Here is an 18,498-nt window from a genome sequence, read left to right on the forward strand (position 1 = left end):
ACCCACACCTGGTTAAGCACGTCAAGATATTAGAGACAGTGCACAGGTTTGCAACAAGACTAGTCCTGGAGCTAAGGATAATGTGCTACAAAGAATGGTTAAGGGAAATTGACCTGATGACACTGGAGAACAGGAGAGATGGGGGGACATGAAAACATATAAAATACTGCGAGGAATTGGCAAGGTGGACAGAGACAGGATGTTTCAGAGATGGGACACAACAACAAGGGGTCACAATTGAAAGTTGAAAGACTCAGGTGAGTCTCAGGGATGGTAGGAAGTATTTCTTCAGTCATGGAGCTGCCATCACCCGGTATTTTTCTATTTACTTTTTTATGTACTATTTTCAATTATTTTTCAATTTTTCTTTTTCTGAGTAACTTTTATGGCCTCTGAGGCCAACATGATCAGTATTTTGTAAGTTATTTCTTTTTCAATACTACACAATAAGGGCGTAAACACTGTTGTTATTATTTTGTTTATAGAATATATTTACACAAACGATATGAAATGTTGTTTATTACTATTTTTCTATATTTTATATACACATATACATTCACAGGACATGTTTCTAGAAGTTCTGCAGCCTGTGGAACTCTTTGAAACATGGTGTCATGCACAGTGGTGTTTTGCACTCCTCACACATAAAACGAGTGTCTCTGCGTTGTTGTGGGCGTTTTTTTGTATGTGCACAGACGTAACACCTCTTCTGAGCCTTTTTCTTGAAAGCAGTAGCAGGCAGTTTTACCAGGAAGTGATCACCATGCTTCAGACGAGCAGGTAGTTGTTGAAAATTTGGTGGGCGGTCAATTGCAGGTGCTGTTCCTTGGTACTTGAATACTATTTGTCTGATGACAAACAGAATTCGCCGTACTGTGGTTTGTTTCTGGTCCTCATCTTATACATATTATAAGCATTGAGCATGGAAATGTCCAGAAGATGGAAAAACAGTTTGATGTACCACTTATAACTCTTGTGAACACAATCAGCAAACCCAATCTGCATGTCACATTTGTCCACTGAACGCATGTTGAAGGTGTAATCAATCACAGCTGCAGGTTTTAGAATGGGTTCATTGCTCTCTCTATGCTGCCTGCCACTGTCTGCCATTTCATTAGGGTGAATTGATGACAACAGTGTGACATCTCGTTTGTCATGCCACCCAAATGCCATGATGTCATTGGCAGCAAACGCATGCACCTCACCTCTACGAGTGCCAGTGTCAAACCTGGGCATATGTTTCCGATTTGCACGCACTGTGCCACACACATCTGTCATGTTCACTCGCAAAAAATCAGAGTGAGGGGCTTGTGTACCAGTTATCTGTATATAATATATGCCCCTTACCAAGGTATGGTTCTATCATTGTTCGAACCACATCACCTGAGATGCCCAATAACTTCCTGGTATTTTGCAATGTATAACTTCCAGTGTACACAATAATATCCAATACCAGACCACTGTAACAATCACAAAGCACAAACAACTTTATACCAAAGCGTTTCCTCTTGCTTGGTATGTACTGCTTGAAAGAGAGTCTTCCTTTGAACAGAATCAAAGACTCGTCAATTACAAGCTTCCTGAAGGGATAAAAATGCGTACTGAATTTCTCTTTCAGATACACAAACACATTCCTAATCTTATATAACCTGTCAGTTCTGTCAGGCCTGGTTTTATCTGAGAAGTGAAGCATACGTAACATTAGCACAAATCGATTCACTGGCATTATATCACTGAAACCTGGGGTTGTAATCAGGCGATCTGTTGACCAGTATGATTTCACTTTGTGCTTATACACATGTGGCATAAGCATTATTGTGGCAAAGAAAAGATACATCTCAGCCACAGTTGCCTCCTTCCACTGGTGTAGACGTGATTTTGGTGAAAGTAATGTGTTTGCCATGGTGTACTCGTAGTATGTGTTGCTTTCCATGACAATACTTTTCATCAGTGGTTCGTCAAAGAATAACTCGAAACATTCCAGTTCAGTGGCATTGTTCCCAAGTGTACAAGATGGCCGTATTCCACTTAGGGTGTCATCAAACTGGTGGACATTTGGAACAAAACTGACAGCTTCCTGCCAATCCCAGGTGCGGTCTGCTGGTGGGTACTGGACAATGACAGGTGGTTGTGGTTGTGGAGGTTGTGGTTGTGGAGGTTGTGGTTGTGGAGGTTGTGGTTGTGGAGGCTGGTGTGGTGGGTGAGTGGGGGACGGTGGCCTTTGTTGTAGATCAGCTGAGGCAGCGGCGTGGGTGGCAGCATGGCCCACTGCTGATGCCTCACCGCCAGCACCACTACTACCACGCACATTTTCCATCCCAATTGCAACAGTATCATCGCCATTTTCACTGTCTGTTCCTGTTGTACAGCCACGGGATGTACTCCGAGATACACTCCTTCTCCTTGGTATAACATATGGCACACTACCAGAGCGCATATATCGTCGTATATACTGACGCTTCACTGGGGAATATTGCACTTCACTATCACTACTGGAACTAGTTTGAAGAGCTTGTAGTTCATATTCACTATCACTATCATCACCCATGCTCTCATCTGAGTCTGGGATTTGGGAAAATAGAAGTTTCCTCTTGGGTTCTGGAACAACTGAACGTGAACAAGATGGCCCAGCACCAGAGGTGGAAGGCTGAGGGTCGTCTGGGGTTTCCTCACTATTACCGATATTATGGTCATTAGTTTCGGTCAAAACCTCACCAAAACCACGAAACTCATCTTCACTGGCACTTCCATCAGTATTAGAACTGTCACTGGGGAACAAAAGTGTCCCAGTTCGCCGAGGAGTGAGGAGCTTCTTACCGCGAGGCATGGTGGACATTGTTTACTAAGAGGGCATTCCCACAATGCACCACTGGGTCCCAAATTTTTTTTCTACCGCGCACACCGACCACTCAGACCCATTCTCTCACATGTAGGCCTACCAGCCTTTTCCCGCGAGATTTGACGGCGCTAGAATTTATGCGTACTAGTACGTCAAAAAACCCTACGTGTAAGACGTACTAGTACGGCCGAAACCCTCAAAGGGTTAAGCAACATGCCCCATCATCAAGTACACCAAAATATTGTAATGTGCATTTTTTTACACTTTAAAAAACACGTCAGTTTTATGACAGGAGAATTTTACGACTTTGTAACTATACAGGCACTAAGTAAGTACAGTACAGCACTGTACTATACATATATATTTACCCATGCACTGCCCACACATCAGTTTTCAGTAGTTATTATATGCTTCATGTAATGTATTTCAAGTGCTCATGATATGTATAACATCCAAATGAAGCAATAAACTACTAAATCCTATTACTGTACTTACTAGGACTTTTTGAAAAAAAATTATTAATGAACAAGATATTCACAAATATAAACATATCAAGTCTCAACCGATTTGGTTATTCCACATTTATAACAAAAATCATAGATATATCTAAATGGGTTTTCCAGATTTTAGTAGCAAATAACTGATACTGTAAAGGAAAATTTTTTGCCACTGAGAAATTAAAGCATAAACCAATTCACATAAATGACAATCTTAACACTAGGAGTAAAATAAACCTTAATACTGAACTGGCAACAACTTTAGTAATGGTTAACTGTACAAATAAAAATATATACATCTTCCCATGTGAAATTATAAGATTTATCATAGCAGATATCAATACACAACAGTTAATTATTGTTATAATCATAACTAAGCGCTAAACCCACAAGGGTCATACGGCCCTGCAACGTAACAGTTAAAAATTGCACTCTCGGTAAAAAAACTGCAAAACATTAGAACAACTGATGTTCAGTTCTTGTTACTTAAATTAGCAAAATACCCAAACATTGCTTTAACATCTCTTGATAGCTTTCAAGATGAGCAAATAAGCTTGGAGTTCCACTGAATTTAATTGGAGCTGTGAAAAAACTTGGTAAAAATTTTATTCTATGATTAGGGTTTCATGTGCCATCTGTATTTTGTAAAATTTAGCAGATTTCATTAATTTGAATCTAAGCACAGTGCTTGTATTCTATGTAAAGCAAAAACACATTAATTTCTACGAATTATACTGACTTGTAGGATTTAATTAAATAAATGAAGCTAAGCACATAAAATAATAGGTTCTCATTAAATTTAAATTAAAAGAATGGTATTATTTGTTTTAGAGGGCGAGAATAAATTTATCAAATAAATTACATAACCCCAAAAATGTTCATATATAAAGTAAGTCTTAATGACTGTTAAAGTATAAGTTATTGAAGAAATTCACATTGTACAAAAAAAATTAATAAATCCTTTTATACATATATGTGAAAATTTGTGTGGACTGCCTCCAAGTGAGTCGCCTACCCTGGCAAACTCTGTTGACACCGAGCTCTGAGGTGGGTACCTCAGCCTCACAAGTGGCTTATAGCACAGATTTTCACAAATGATTGGTATTGCAAGAAATCTCACCTGCATGCACGTATAAAGGACTAACTTACTTGGTGTTGCAGCATATATCCTGATCTTCAACTTCCTAAGCCTAGCTTTAGCCCCTTTAGGTCTACTTTATCATTATCTACAGGTGCCTTAGTAAACCTAATATTAGTGTACTACCAGTAAAACTACCTACTCCTTCCCTGAAGAGTAAATCTATAAATTAAATAAGCTTACCAACAACCGCCAACCAGAGAATGCTTTGTTTGGGAGGGTTTAAGGGCTGCCCGGCTCAGCCGACCCAACGGCCATGCTGGATCTGAGCTGTGGAACTATTTGGACCAAATAAATTTCCACAATATACGTATACGTATATATATATATATATATATATATATATATATATATATATATATATATATATATATATATATATATATATATATATATATATATACAGTTGTACATACAGCAGCCTTAATATTCACAAGAGGTATTTTCCCACTTAAAAAATCATCTTGATCTCTTTGTATCTAGCACCAAGATTGACTGGGGCTATGGTCAAGATCAACTGTAGATGCAGAGGTCATTCCACTTACAGCAGAAAGAGCTGATACGCCACTCAGACGGTGATTATCTAGTTCAGCTATAATACCACAATCTCTCTTGTGTCTTAAATTAACCCCATTTATTTTCCAAAATCTTTGGTATTTGTTAAATCACTTCGCTGTTTTAAGTCTCCAGCCGACATGTTTACATAGGAATTATCCAAGAGTAGATTGTAATTGGAATCCAGGCCAATGTCTTGGCCTTCATTATCATAAGGGCCTGCTTGTAAACAAGGTCCAGTATAGACCTTATTATTTGATGGCTTGAGGTAGTGCTGTGGAGACATAACACTTGACATTGTGGTCAATGGGAAAGTAAAGGTGACACTGGTAGGATTATCTAGTTCAGCTATAATATCACAATCTCTCTTGTGTCTTAAATTAACCCCATTTATTTTTCCAAAATCTTTGGTATTTGTTAAATCACTTTGCTGTTTTAAGTCTCCAGCCGACATGTTTACATAGGAATTATCCAAGAGTAGATTGTAATTGGAATCCAGGCCAATGTCTTGGCCTTCATTATCATAAGGGCCTGCTTGTAAACAAGGTCCAGTATAGACCTTATTATTTGATGGCTTGAGGTAGTGCTGTGGAGACATAACACTTGACATTGTGGTCAATGGGAAAGTAAAGGTGACACTGGTAGGATTATCTAGTTCAGCTATAATATCACAATCTCTCTTGTGTCTTAAATTAACCCCATTTATTTTTCCAAAATCTTTGGTATTTGTTAAATCACTTTGCTGTTTTAAGTCTCCAGCCGACATGTTTACATAGGAATTATCCAAGAGTAGATTGTAATTGGAATCCAGGCCAATGTCTTGGCCTTCATTATCATAAGGGCCTGCTTGTAAACAAGGTCCAGTATAGACCTTATTATTTGATGGCTTGAGGTAGTGCTGTGGAGACACAACACTTGACATTGTGGTCAATGGGAAAGTAAAGGTGACACTGGAAGGAGAGTCTGGAATAGGAGATGCGATACTTGGGCTAAGTGGAGTGGATGGAATTGATACCTGAGCTGTTGTGATGAGGCTTGTAGGAGAACGGGGAAAATCTGATGAGGTTTGTGCAGAAAACCTTGGCAAGTCAAATGAGGCTTCAGCACCAAATGGAAGACTAGCTGGAGGTGATCTTGGAGAAACTGGTGGAGATGACAGTAATGGTTCATTGACCAGCTGTAGGTATTGCTGATGCCTCCTTAAAGGAGCTGTCAGAGGTAGGGTGCTTGCTCCTGAGAATGAATCGCACTCTTCAACTTCTACTCCATTCCCTGCATCATCTTGACTTCCATTTCTCCCTCCAAGGTTGATAACACTGCCACTTGTTTGGGCTGACCATGAATTACTTGGTGAGCAATCATTCCCACTAACTAAGGAGTTTCCTGTTAAAGTAAATGGATTTGAGTTTTAAACAGAAATGAAAGTAATACTGAAGTAGAAAATTAGATGAAATTTTCTCTGCTTGTGCAAGAAAATATTACTTTGCCATAATTCACAGGTTTCACTATATATCTAAGCTAAAAAAAAAATGCTGAAAGTCTATCTATTCTGAATTTATTTATTTATTTATTTATTTATTTAACAATTTGAGCACACATACAGAGGTACAAAAAAATACAGATAAGAGCAGCATGCCAAAGCCACTTATACTATGCATAGCATTACGGGCTGGCTTAAAATTAACTTAAGATTAACTAAGCAATGATGAAATCAGTGATAAAACATTAATGTAAACAGATTACTATAAAGCACAAGTGAGTATTACAAAGACAGGTCATATAGTTGCATGCATTGTTGTACATTCAGTCATATGGAGTATTCTGTTAGGTAGTGTATTTAAATAATAATAAAGTTAGATTGGGTTTTAGGTTTAACATTTATGTGATATAATTGTGAGAAACATTTAAGATATACAATTTATAAGGTTCAGTTATTCAGTATTTATTTGGTTTTGGGTGAGTAAGTGATCTTTGAGAAGAGACTTGAATTTATAAACAGGTAGTGTTTCTTTTATATTTACAGGTAATGAATTCCACATTTTAGGGCCTTTTATGTGCATTGAGTTTTTGCATAGTGTGAGATGGACACGAGGAACATCAAAGAGTGATCTGTGCCTTGTGTTATGGTCATGTGTTCTGTTGAGGTTGGCTAGGAGATGTTTGAGGGGAGGGTTAATATCAGAGTTAAGTGTTCTATGTATGTAATAGGTGCAGTAATAAGTATGGATGTTTTGTATGGTGAGTAGGTTTAGTGTATTGAATATTGGTGGAGTGTGCTGCCTGTAGTGAGAATTTATCATTCTAACTGCAGCCTTTTGTTGGGTAATTAGTGGTCTGAGATGGTTAATTGTTGTTGAGCCCCATGCACAAATTCCATAGGTGAGATAGGGGTAAATAAGAGAGTGATATAGGGCCAGGAGGGCTGACTGTGGAGCATAGTACCGTATCTTCGATAGTATGCCTACAGTCTTGGAAATTTTCTTAGAAATTTGTTGTATATGTGTACGAAATTTGAGTCTATTATCAAGGTGGATTCCTAAGAATTTTCCCTCTGTTAGCTTTGTGATGGGTGATCCATTTATCATTATGTTAAGAGGGACATCTGTAGCTCTGTTACCAAACTGAATGAAGTAGGTTTTGTCAATGTTTAGTGTAAGTTTGTTAGTCCTCATCCAGGTAGATATTTTCTGTAATTCGGTATTTACAGTATTGGTTAGCGTGACTGGGCTCAGGTGGGAGAAGACGTATGTAGTGTCATCTGCAAATAGTGTGGGTTTGAGTAATTGCGAAGCATTTGGTAGGTCATTTATGTATAGGAGAAAGAGAAGAGGGCCAAGGACACTTCCCTGTGGGACACCAACTGTAATTGGTTGTGCAGAAGAGTTTGCCCCATTTGCGTACACATATTGGCTTCTGTTGCTGAGGTATGACTTGAGGTAGTTGAGGGAGTGCCCTCTTATACCATAGTGTGACAATTTTACGTGGAGCAAGTCATGGTCAACTGTATCAAAAGCTTTACGTAAGTCAATGAAGATCCCCAGTGGGACTTCTTTTTTCTCTGTTGCAGTGTATATATGTTCTAGCATGTGTATAATAGCATCATTAGTATTTTTATTAGGCCTGAATCCAAATTGGCAGGGGTTGAGTATGTTTTGGGAGATAAGGTAGGAGTAGATTCGTTTATGAATTAATTTTTCGAAGATTTTTGAGAGAGGGTGTAAGTTGGATATTGGCCTATAGTTATTCAACTCTGTTTGGTCTCCTCCTTTGTGGATCGGGGTGACCCTTGCTATTTTGAGTACTGTAGGGAAGGTGGAAGATTCAATGGATTTGTTAAAGAGTGTTGCAATGATTGGTGATAGCACTTGTGACACTTTTTTGTATATAAAGGGTGGTAAGGTATTTAAATCTCCTGCCTTGTTTTTTAGTGCGTTGATAATAAGGGAGACTTCGTATGGGTTAGTCGGAGCTAGGAACAGTGTGTTCGGGTAGTTGACGGTGAGGTAGTCATTTGGTGGGGTATCTGAGCTTGGGATTTTATTGGCAAGGTTTTGTCCTATAGTGGAGAAGAAATCATTGAGTCTGTTTGCTGTTTCTGTTGGTGGGAGTTGGGGTTCATCTGATTTTGCTAATTTTATTTCGCTATTTCGTGATATCTTTTTTGTTCCCAGAATTTCTGATAGGGTTTTCCAGGTCTTTTTTATATCACCTCGTAAGTTGGATAATCTGCTCTCATAATACAATTTTTTTGCCCTTCTTATCAGGCTGGTTAGGATTGATGAGTAATGTTTTGTTTGGTCTCTGATTATGTGACCCATTCTGTACTGTTTTTCATATTGGTGTTTTGTATTTATGGATTTGAGAATGCTGGGTGTTAGCCAGGGACTGTTCAGTCTCTTAGCTGTCATCTGTTTAGTTTTTTTAGGGCAGTGCTTGTTATAGAGGTATTGGGTCTTTTTTATAAAATTATTAATACATTCGTCAATATCTGTATAGATTTCTAGCTCAGTGTGCCAGTCAATGTTTGCTACTGCTGTTGTGAAGTTATTAATGGCTGCCTCATTGTGAAGTCTGAAGGTGACTTTAGTAGTGTCTTGGGGTAGTTTACCAAGAGTTGTTATGAGGAAAGTAGGGTAGTGGTCTGTGGTATTATCTGTAATTATGCCTGATTTTAAAGGGGATATGGTGTTGGTCCAGATGTGGTCAAGTAGGGAAACACTAGTCTCTGTAACTCTTGTAGGTTTTGTTACTGTTGGTAGCAACATACAGTTACTCATTGTGTTTGTGAATTCAGTAACGTGTGGGTCCTGGTCTTGCAGGAGATTTATATTGAAGTCACCTGAGAGTAGTAAGTGATCTTTGTTCATGCGTGCATCAGTTATCATACTTCCTAGGTTTTGACTAAATTGGCTAATGTTTGACTGTGGAACTCTGTAGATGTTTATCAATGTGAGAGGTTTTTGTAGGTATTTGGATTTGAATTTGGCTATTATATATTCCCCATGTTCATCCCTTGTGCAAGTATTAGTGATACATTCTAGTTGGTCTGAGTAGTATATGGCTGTGCCACCCCCTTGTTGGTCTGGCCTACAGTTGTGTATGGCTGTGTAACCAGGAATGGCATATTATTATTATAATCAAAAAGAAGCGCTAAGCCACAAGGGCTATACAGCGCTGCAGGGTAGGGAAGGAAGCAAGGAAATTGGATGGCAGAAGGGAGGGGGGATGATCAGCAGGTTACAGAAAACAGCGGGGCAGGGGATAGTACGGGGGTAGAGGGTAGCAAGAGATACAAGTAGAATGGGCTGAAAGTATCAGAATTTGTGAAGTAAGTCAGTCGTTGTCAAAAAGTCAATGAGAGAGTCCGGATGAAAGGTGGGTCCATCAGCGAGAAGGGAAGGTAAAGAGAGAGCAGCGGGGCGAAGACGACGACAGAGGTAAATTCTGCGTGCTCGTTGATAAAGTGGGCAGTCCAACAGAATGTGGCTGACTGATAATGGAGCTTGGCAATTCTCACAGAGAGGAGCAAGACGCCTCTCCATGAGATATCCATGAGTAAGACGAGTATGGCCAATGCGAAGACGGGAGAGAGTAGTCTCCCAACCTCGACACTGGTGATAAGAAGACGGCCAGTAATCTATACTCGGTTTAATAGACTGAAGTTTGTTGCCGAGCATAGTAGACCAACGTTGTTGCCAACGGGTGTGAAGGTGGGAAGATATTACAGCAAAATAGTCCGTACATGGAATACCTCTATAAGAAACTGGTAGGTCATGTACTGCTGACCGCGCAGCAGTGTCTGCCTGTTCATTGCCCTGTACGTCAACATGACCAGGGACCCAACAAAAAACAATATCTTTATGCTTAGTAAAGATGCGGCGTAGCCAAAGTTGGATACGGAGGACTAAGGGGTGAGGTGTATCAAATTTTTGTATAGCCTGTAAAGCACTAAGGGAGTCTGAGACAACCACAAATGATGACACAGGCATAGATGCAATACGGATAAGTGCTGTAAGGATGGCATATAATTCAGCAGTAAAAATACTAGCTGAAGATAGTAAATGCCCTTGTACGACACTGTCCGGAAACACTGCTGCGAATCCTACGCCGTCAGAAGACTTAGAGCCATCTGTGTACACAGCAATGGCATGAGAATGAGAGTGAAAGTGGTCAAGAAAAAGAGAGCGGGAAGCGACCGTAGACAGTTGGGCTTTCGAGCAAGGGAGGGAGAAAGAACAGACTCGAACAGCTGGAACTTCCCAGGGGGGTAGGGAAAAGTGAGATGCTACATGTACATAGAAAGGTGGTAGTTGAAGAGAAGACAAGAGCGAATGAAGGCGAAGAGAGAAGGGACGGAGTAAGCAGGGGCGGCGAACAAATAAAGAATGTCTACTAATATCAGTGACCATTCTATAAATGGAAGGATTGCGGAGATCATGAGAGCGTACATAGTAGCGCAGGCAATGGGCATCACGGCGATCGGATAAGGATGGAACGTTCGCTTCTGCATAGAGGCTTTCGACAGGGGAAGAGCGAAAAGCACCAAGGCATAAACGTAATCCTTGGTGATGAATGGGGTTAAGGCTAGAGAGAGTAGCAGGAGATGCCGCTGAATAGATCTGGTCACCATAATCAAGTTTCGATAAAATAAGGGTGGAATGTAGGTGAAGGAGGGTTCGACGATCAGCTCCCCACGAAAGATGAGCAAGGGTTTTAAGAAGGTTCAGCCGGCTGTGACAAGTTGCCTTCAGAGAGGTAATGTGAGGTTTCCAGGATAACCTACGATCAAAGAGGAGGCCCAGAAACTTGACTGTATCACGTTCAGGGATACGTGAGCCATAGAGGTACAAAGGATGATCAGAGATGACAGAGCGTCTAGTGAAAGTGATTTGGTGGGTTTTAGTGCTGGAAAATTTAAACCCATGTGTGGTGGCCCAATTGGAAACACGGTCGACTGCATACTGGAGAGAAACTGTAAGGAGGTGACAGTCAGCGCCTGCACAGGCAATAGCGAAGTCATCAACATAGAGTGATGACCAAATATTTGATGGAAGACTAGAGGCCAAATCATTAATAGCAAGGAGAAAAAGTGTTGTGCTCAGAACACATCCCTGGGGGACACCTTCAGCTTGGACAAAGTCCGGGGAGAGCACATTATTAACCCGAACACGGAAATGCCTGTCAGTTAAAAAGTTCTTAAGGAAGGATGGTAGATTGCCTCGAAGGCCTAAGGAGTGGGCTTGGGCTAAAATATTATACCTCCAAGTTGTGTCATATGCCTTCTCAAGGTCAAAAAATATGGCAATAACTGAGTGGTTATTCGCAAAGGCATTACGAACATACGTATCCAAGCGCAGTAAGGGGTCTATGGTAGAACGTCCCTTACGAAAGCCATATTGACGAGTGGAGAGACTGTTGTGTGTCTCTAAATACCACACTAAACGTCTATTTACTAGACGTTCCATTACTTTGCAAACTGCACTGGTAAGAGCAATGGGACGATAGTGGGAGGTTTCATGTCCCGTAGTGCCTGGTTTGCAGAAAGGGAGAACAATGGCGGATTTCCACAGCTGTGGAAGAACTCCTTGTGACCAAATAAGATTGTAAAGGCGTAATAGGACTGCAAGGGCTGACTGATGTAAATGTTGTAGCATACGAATATGAATGTCGTCGGGCCCAGCTGCCGATGATCGACAAGCTGAGAGTGTTGCCTCCAGTTCTTGAAGTGTAAAAGGCACATTATACTGTTCTTCTCTGAGAGAAGAAAAGTCCAAGGGTGCTAACTCTCTGGCAGACTTTGAGGAAAGAAATGAGGGGCATAGATGGAGTCCCTGAGAAATACGGACCAGATGATTGCCAATTTCATTGGCAACATCTAGTGGGTTTGCTATATCAACACCGGCAACCCGCAGAACAGGAGCCGGGTCAGGAGAATATTTACCACTCAGTTTTCGTACTTTTTTCCAGACTGCACTCATAGAGGAAGCAGAGGTGATGGTGGAGACATAATCTCGCCAGCAAGTGCGTTTAGCGTCACGGATGACACGGCGAGCGATCGCACGCTTCTGTTTAAAATCAAGGAGTCGCTCTGTGGTTCTATTGTACCGGTACCTGCCCCATGCAGCGCGTTTCAAACGTACTGCACGAGCACAAGCAGGAGACCACCAAGGCACGCATTTCTGAGAATGCCTGCCCGAAGTTTGGGGTATAGAATGAGAAGCTGCGGTGAAAACGGAGGACGAGAAGAGGTGTAAAAGCTCATCGATGGAGGACGAAGAAGGAACCTCTTTAAAAACAGTCAGGTGTGAGTAAAGGTTCCAATTTGCCCGATTAAATTGCCAGCGTGGGGTGCGAAGAGGTGGCGAATATGAAGGGGAAGTAAGAATGATTGGGAAATGATCACTGTCATGTAAGTCCGGGAGAACAGACCAAGTAAAGTCTAATGCGGCGGAGGAAGAGCAAACTGAGAGATCGATGCAAGAGAGAGTATGAGTCCGAGGATCAAAATGGGTGTGAGTACCTGTATTTAAAACATGGAGGGGGTGGGTGGCAAGAAAAGCCTCTAACTGAATTCCACGGGAATCACAGTGAGACCCTCCCCAGAGGAAATGGTGGGCATTAAAATCACCAAGTAACAGAATCGGTGGCGGTAATGACGAAACAAGGAAGGCAAAATCCGGAATAGATAATGCCCGAGAAGGAGAGAGATATAAAGAACAGAGCGTATACCACCTATGTAAGTGGATACGGGCTGCTGTGTAATGCAGCGAAGTATGAATAAATAGCTGATGGTACGGAATATCAGTGCGGAGAAGAAGGGCACTTTCATTAAAGGTCCCATCAGGAAAAGGATCTGAAGAATACAATAAATTATAGCCTGAGATGTGAGAAATAACAGCAGAGTGTAATTTTGGTTCCTGTAAGCAAACACCAACAGGGGCAAACTGGGAGAGTAACATCTGAAGCTCACCCCGATTACCCCTGAGGCCGCGTATATTCCACTGTAAAAAGGCCATGATTGGCAATGATAAAGATACTTGAAATCCGCAGGTAAGGGTTCCTACGGACTAGAAGGGTTAGAAAAGTCCACATGCGGAGGCAGTGGAAAATGTTCAAGCAGCGAAGGAACGGTGCGCTGTGAAGAAAGGAGTTGCGCAGATGGAGCAGAGGAGAGAGAAAGAGCGGAAGGTGGATCAGTGTCCATTGATGGTTTGGTCTCTGCAATATATTCAGAGATTGCTTCAAGTGTTTCGGAATTCAGAGATGTCGTATGGGAGACAATATTGGGAATGGTAGGGGGAGGATGAGTAAAGATTGGAACTGTATTGGACTGTACCAAGGTAGGGGGGGGCGAAAGGGTGGAGGGAACTGGAGAAGCGTGGCAGGGGACAGAAGAGACAGGAACCTGGGAGGTGGCAGAAGAGGAAGAAACTTGGGAGGGAACAGGGGAGGAAGGTACATTACGAGGAGGAGGGTGAACCTCTGCACTTGTAACTGAGCCAGTGAGAGGGGAAGAACTAGGGACAGAGACAGGGAGGGTAAAATGAGGAGGTGGAAGATGGGTAGGAGGTGTTACCGGACCTTTTTTTGACTTTTGAGAAGTAGAGGGACGATTGGGAAGAGGTGTCGTACGAGGTCTCGTCGATACTGAGGCTTGTAAGAGAGAACTCGAAGAAGCGAGATTAGACTGAGGCGTTGAAGTAGGGACGTCTGAGCCGAGGACAGCAAAAGGATTAGATACAGGAGTGATTATGGGAGAGGTAACCACAGAGGTGGGTGTAGAAGATGGGATACCAGAAGTGGGGGGACGTTTTGAAACACGGGAATAAGAAACACGTGGGAGTCTCCCTTGGAGGCGGAGATGAGAAACTGCCATGGCATAAGGGAGACCTTCTGTCTCTTTGAGGTAACGGATTTCCCGCTCGTTTAAATAGACCTGACAACGGCGAGAGTACGAAGGGTGAGCCTCATGACAGTTAAGGCAAGAGGGAGATCGATTGCAAGACGTATTAGAATGGTCATCGGCACCACAGACTGGGCATTCGGCGATAGATCTGCAATATTTCGCTGGATGGCCAAATCGCCAGCAATTTCTACACTGTTGTGGTGTAGGGATCACCTTTCGAACTTGTAACCGATGTCCTGCTATATAAACGGAGGATGGGAGTTCTCTGCTGTCAAAAGTTAAACGAGCCACATTGCTAGGGTATCGTCTCCGCCCACGGGCAGGAAGAACGTAAGTGTCTACCTTGAGGATTGGGAGATCTTGGAGTTCCAGCTGTTCTAGGATGTCGGTGCCACATGTCTGGAAATTTTGTTGAACTATGGTATGGGGCAGAATAACGGTACCACTACAAGAATTGAGGGAATGATGTTTTTCAAGGGTGACAGGAACAGTATCTATATGGGAAAGATGAGAGAGCTCACGAGCCTGGGTAGCATTCTGTACGGTAATGATGCGCGTACCGCTCTTAAGAGCATGAAAAGAAATATCTTTACCAACATGGCGTAGGAGTGCCTTGCCAATACTATGGTCAGAAAGATAGGCAGTAGAGGAAGTTGGTCGTAAAGTGAAGAATTTAGTCCACTGTTCAGTCTGAAACTGAGCGTGGAAAGGTAGTGAAGGACGTGTCGATCGTTTCTGAGAAGAACGAGAAGGTGAAGGTGGAGAAGTATCATCAGCAGGTAATTGTCGTTGACGTTTAGGCGTGGGACCAGAGTTGGTCCGACGTGGAACGGGTCGGCGATTTGAAAATTGCCGCACCGTAGAGGGAGAGGCCGGAAGCATAGTCAGAGGAGAGCGAAGGTCTGATAAATCGAAGGAGTCAGTCGAGGCCTCAGCACCTGAAGCGGGTGAGGAAACAGCACCGGCAATAGGTACAGAGGTATGAGGAATGTCTGAAGAGTGGTCCAAAGACGAGGCGGGGTCAGAACGGGGTGCGGTATCAAGAAGGGGCCCGGGGGTACCAGGTTCATGGACTAGGGCTGCCATGGTTAGGTTACTTCTTTCTTTTTGTTTTTAAGAAAAAAAAAGAAAGAAGAAAAGAAAATAAAAATAAAAAAAAGAAAAAAAAAAGGGGGGACCGGGGAGGGATAGTTCCTAGGAGGAATGAAAGGGCCAGAAATCTCCCTCCGCGCCCAAGAGGACTCGACACCGCTAGTAGCGCAGATGCAGCATGGAACCCGTGCCATACCCTACCCTTCATGCCAGTAAACCAGCAATCCGGGATAGCAACCTCACATCTGCCGAGCTACCTCGGTGGACAAAAGAGAGGGCGGCCGGATATCCGCCACAAAGCATACCTCCTTCAGCCACCACCCCCGGAATCCGAAAGGTGGCTTCCAGAGATACACCCGTCGCCCAAAAGACACCCAAAGCTACTCCGGGATACCGGAGAGGGATCGGGACATCCCTAGGCAATCCAGATTCTACGGCAAACTACGCCACCGCCAAGAAACCTCAACGGAATGGGATGGACCCCGGTGTCCTTTCCCCTACCTAGGAACTAGCGCGCCTGTGGGAGAAATCACGAAGGCTAAAAAGAGGAAGGGCAAAAGGGAGGGGTGAGGAGGAGGAGGAGGAATGGAAAAAGGGGAGGATGGGGAGGATGGGATAGGGGAGGGGAGAATGGGGGGTAATTAGGTTCGGTCTGAGGAAGAAGACCGACAGGGCTAATTCCTCAGACCAAGAGCCTCTTCACCACGCCAAGGAGCCCCCCTTGAAGAGGAGGAATGGCATAGACATCTGTACTATCAGGCTTTAGCCAGGTTTCAGTTAGTGTAATGATGGACATATTGGCATGTAAGGAATTTAGTAATGCTATGAGGTCATCGTAATGCTTGCTTAAAGATCTGATATTGTAGTTAAAGATAGTTATGTTGTTGTTGGCACTGAGAAGTGCCTTTGATTGTTCTGCAGTGTAGTAATTACAGTAACTGTTTGATTCATTTAAGTCATTAAATAAGAGGTTGGTATCAGGATCAATGCTTGTAATCATAAGATTTGTAGTGAATCTATAGTTAGAATTAAGTATAAAACAAAGTAAATAGTCTTAAGCTAAAAAATAGCACCTAAATTATTTAACAAATGTAAAATAATGAGCTAAGGTAGTTTTTTTTTTTTTTTTTTTTTAAGCTAAAATAAAGGAGACAATATAAAAGGGACTAATACAAATAAAGTGATGATCAAATAATGGAGCTTGGGAATATGATAGTAGGTAGTACTATAAAGGTAATTCTTTAAAGTTAGAATTATAGTATAAAATTATAATATAAAAGGGACTAATATAAGTTGTGGTGAACAATAAAGTGGTAATCAAATAGATGAGCTTTGGAATATAATGGCAAAATTGTGAACTTATTCTACTTTACTGTCAAAGAATTAGCTGCCTAAATGAAAACAAAATTCACCACCTGAGTTAGTGTTGTAATTCTCATCACGATCTTCAGCATAAGCCAGGTTATCAAGGCTGCATTCACCTAAAACAGCAAACATAAGCATATATGACAGCACAAACTTTGGCATTCTATCCAATACCTTTACATTCCTCATTTTTTACCCAGTAATTTAATACTTATCAGCATAAATCAGTAGTCATTTCATTTGAATTCCTTTATGTGGTAGTAAAAAATTAGGAATCTGGTGGCAATCAAGACATAAAAAACTGTTATCAAGATGCAAATATCAAGAGAACAAGCAAGTTATGGCACTATAAAAGCTGAAGGGTATATCATTCAAAAGATGGAACAACTCTCAATTTTACATACAGTATTTCAACTGCAGGAGTAAGAAAAAAGCACGACACATATTCCACATATTATACAAGGACATCATATATTTTGCAATTTACGTATGCTGTCCAAAATCAGGCATAATTAGTAATGAAAATTTACAGCAAATCACACAACGCATTAATTCTTTACCAGACAATGAACAAGAAACATGTTAATCAGGTCAACCATCTAAGACATTTTACAGTTCTCTCAATTAAAATAAGATCTGCAGCAAATTCATCAGAAACAGATTAATTTATAAATCACAAAGAATGGAAGATATGAATGGTCTACTTACCATTTGAACCAATATAGTGAACATTGTGAACTGCAAGAACTGGCAAAGCTGAGATAGTTTCCTCCAACATCAATAGTGCTCTAAGACATTCTTTAAAAGTTGGTCGGTTCTCAGGACTGTAGCTCCAACATCGCTCCATCAGTTTATGGCTAAAAAGAAAAGTTGAAGCTTCTATCTACTTATCTGCTGCATTTTTATTTTATCTTGCAACTTGAGCATGTGTAAAAATGGTATATAATACCGACATGTGTCTTAATATCATGCTGACACTTACATAAAACTTTACCTGAGAACATTTGTTTAAGTTCATAAATAAGGTTAGCATTGTCCTAACAAGACAATGTGATAACTTTTAAATTAGTTTGGAGAAAATACAATGTCCAATAACATTTAAGGCAAGAAATGCAATAGATAATAGATCTTTACAAAAAATACCTATGAAAAATATTTTAACAAGATTTTATACAATCCAAATACATCCCAGACATTTATATTAAATGTATTGTTTTCAAAATACAGTACATTATATTAATGAATGATTCACAAAAAATTATTTATTAACATGTATCATGTTAATAAATCATTTGCAATTAAACTATAATATATATTTTGGAGTATTGAAAAACTTACAGTTCCTCTGGGCAATTGGGAGGACGATTAAGGCGACCTCCGCCCTTGACATAATGTAGCACTTCAAGGTTGGTGCGTGCAGGGTATGGCTGCAGTCCAAGAGTCAAGATCTCCCACAACAGCACTCCAAATGCCCAAACATCAGAGTGACTTGTGAACACTCCATCAACCAGAGATTCTGGAGACAGCCACCTCAATGGTAACAGCCCCTCTCCCTATACAAAAAAGATTTTGCTAAATAAGAGATGCCTGGTTGACCAGACAAGCC

General features: G+C 41.3%; 1 protein-coding gene across 1 annotated transcript in view; it reads right to left on the reverse strand.

Annotated features, from left to right (window-relative positions):
* Positions 1 to 4,872: 4,872 nt before the first annotated feature.
* Positions 4,873 to 18,498, reverse strand: part of LOC128687548 (proto-oncogene tyrosine-protein kinase ROS-like) — a 42,663-nt gene continuing 29,037 nt past the window's right edge. Inside the window, exons 20-23 of the mRNA XM_070080709.1 lie at positions 18,231 to 18,445; positions 17,601 to 17,749; positions 16,943 to 17,008; positions 4,873 to 6,412 (exon numbers count right to left, since the gene is read on the reverse strand). Coding sequence (XP_069936810.1) covers positions 5,109 to 6,412; positions 16,943 to 17,008; positions 17,601 to 17,749; positions 18,231 to 18,445 — 1,734 coding nt within the window. The 3' untranslated portion in view covers positions 4,873 to 5,108. The remainder of the gene's footprint in view (positions 6,413 to 16,942; positions 17,009 to 17,600; positions 17,750 to 18,230; positions 18,446 to 18,498) is intronic.

This window comes from Cherax quadricarinatus, unplaced genomic scaffold (assembly GCF_038502225.1).
Source record: "Cherax quadricarinatus isolate ZL_2023a unplaced genomic scaffold, ASM3850222v1 Contig818, whole genome shotgun sequence".
Lineage (NCBI taxonomy): Eukaryota > Metazoa > Arthropoda > Malacostraca > Decapoda > Parastacidae > Cherax > Cherax quadricarinatus.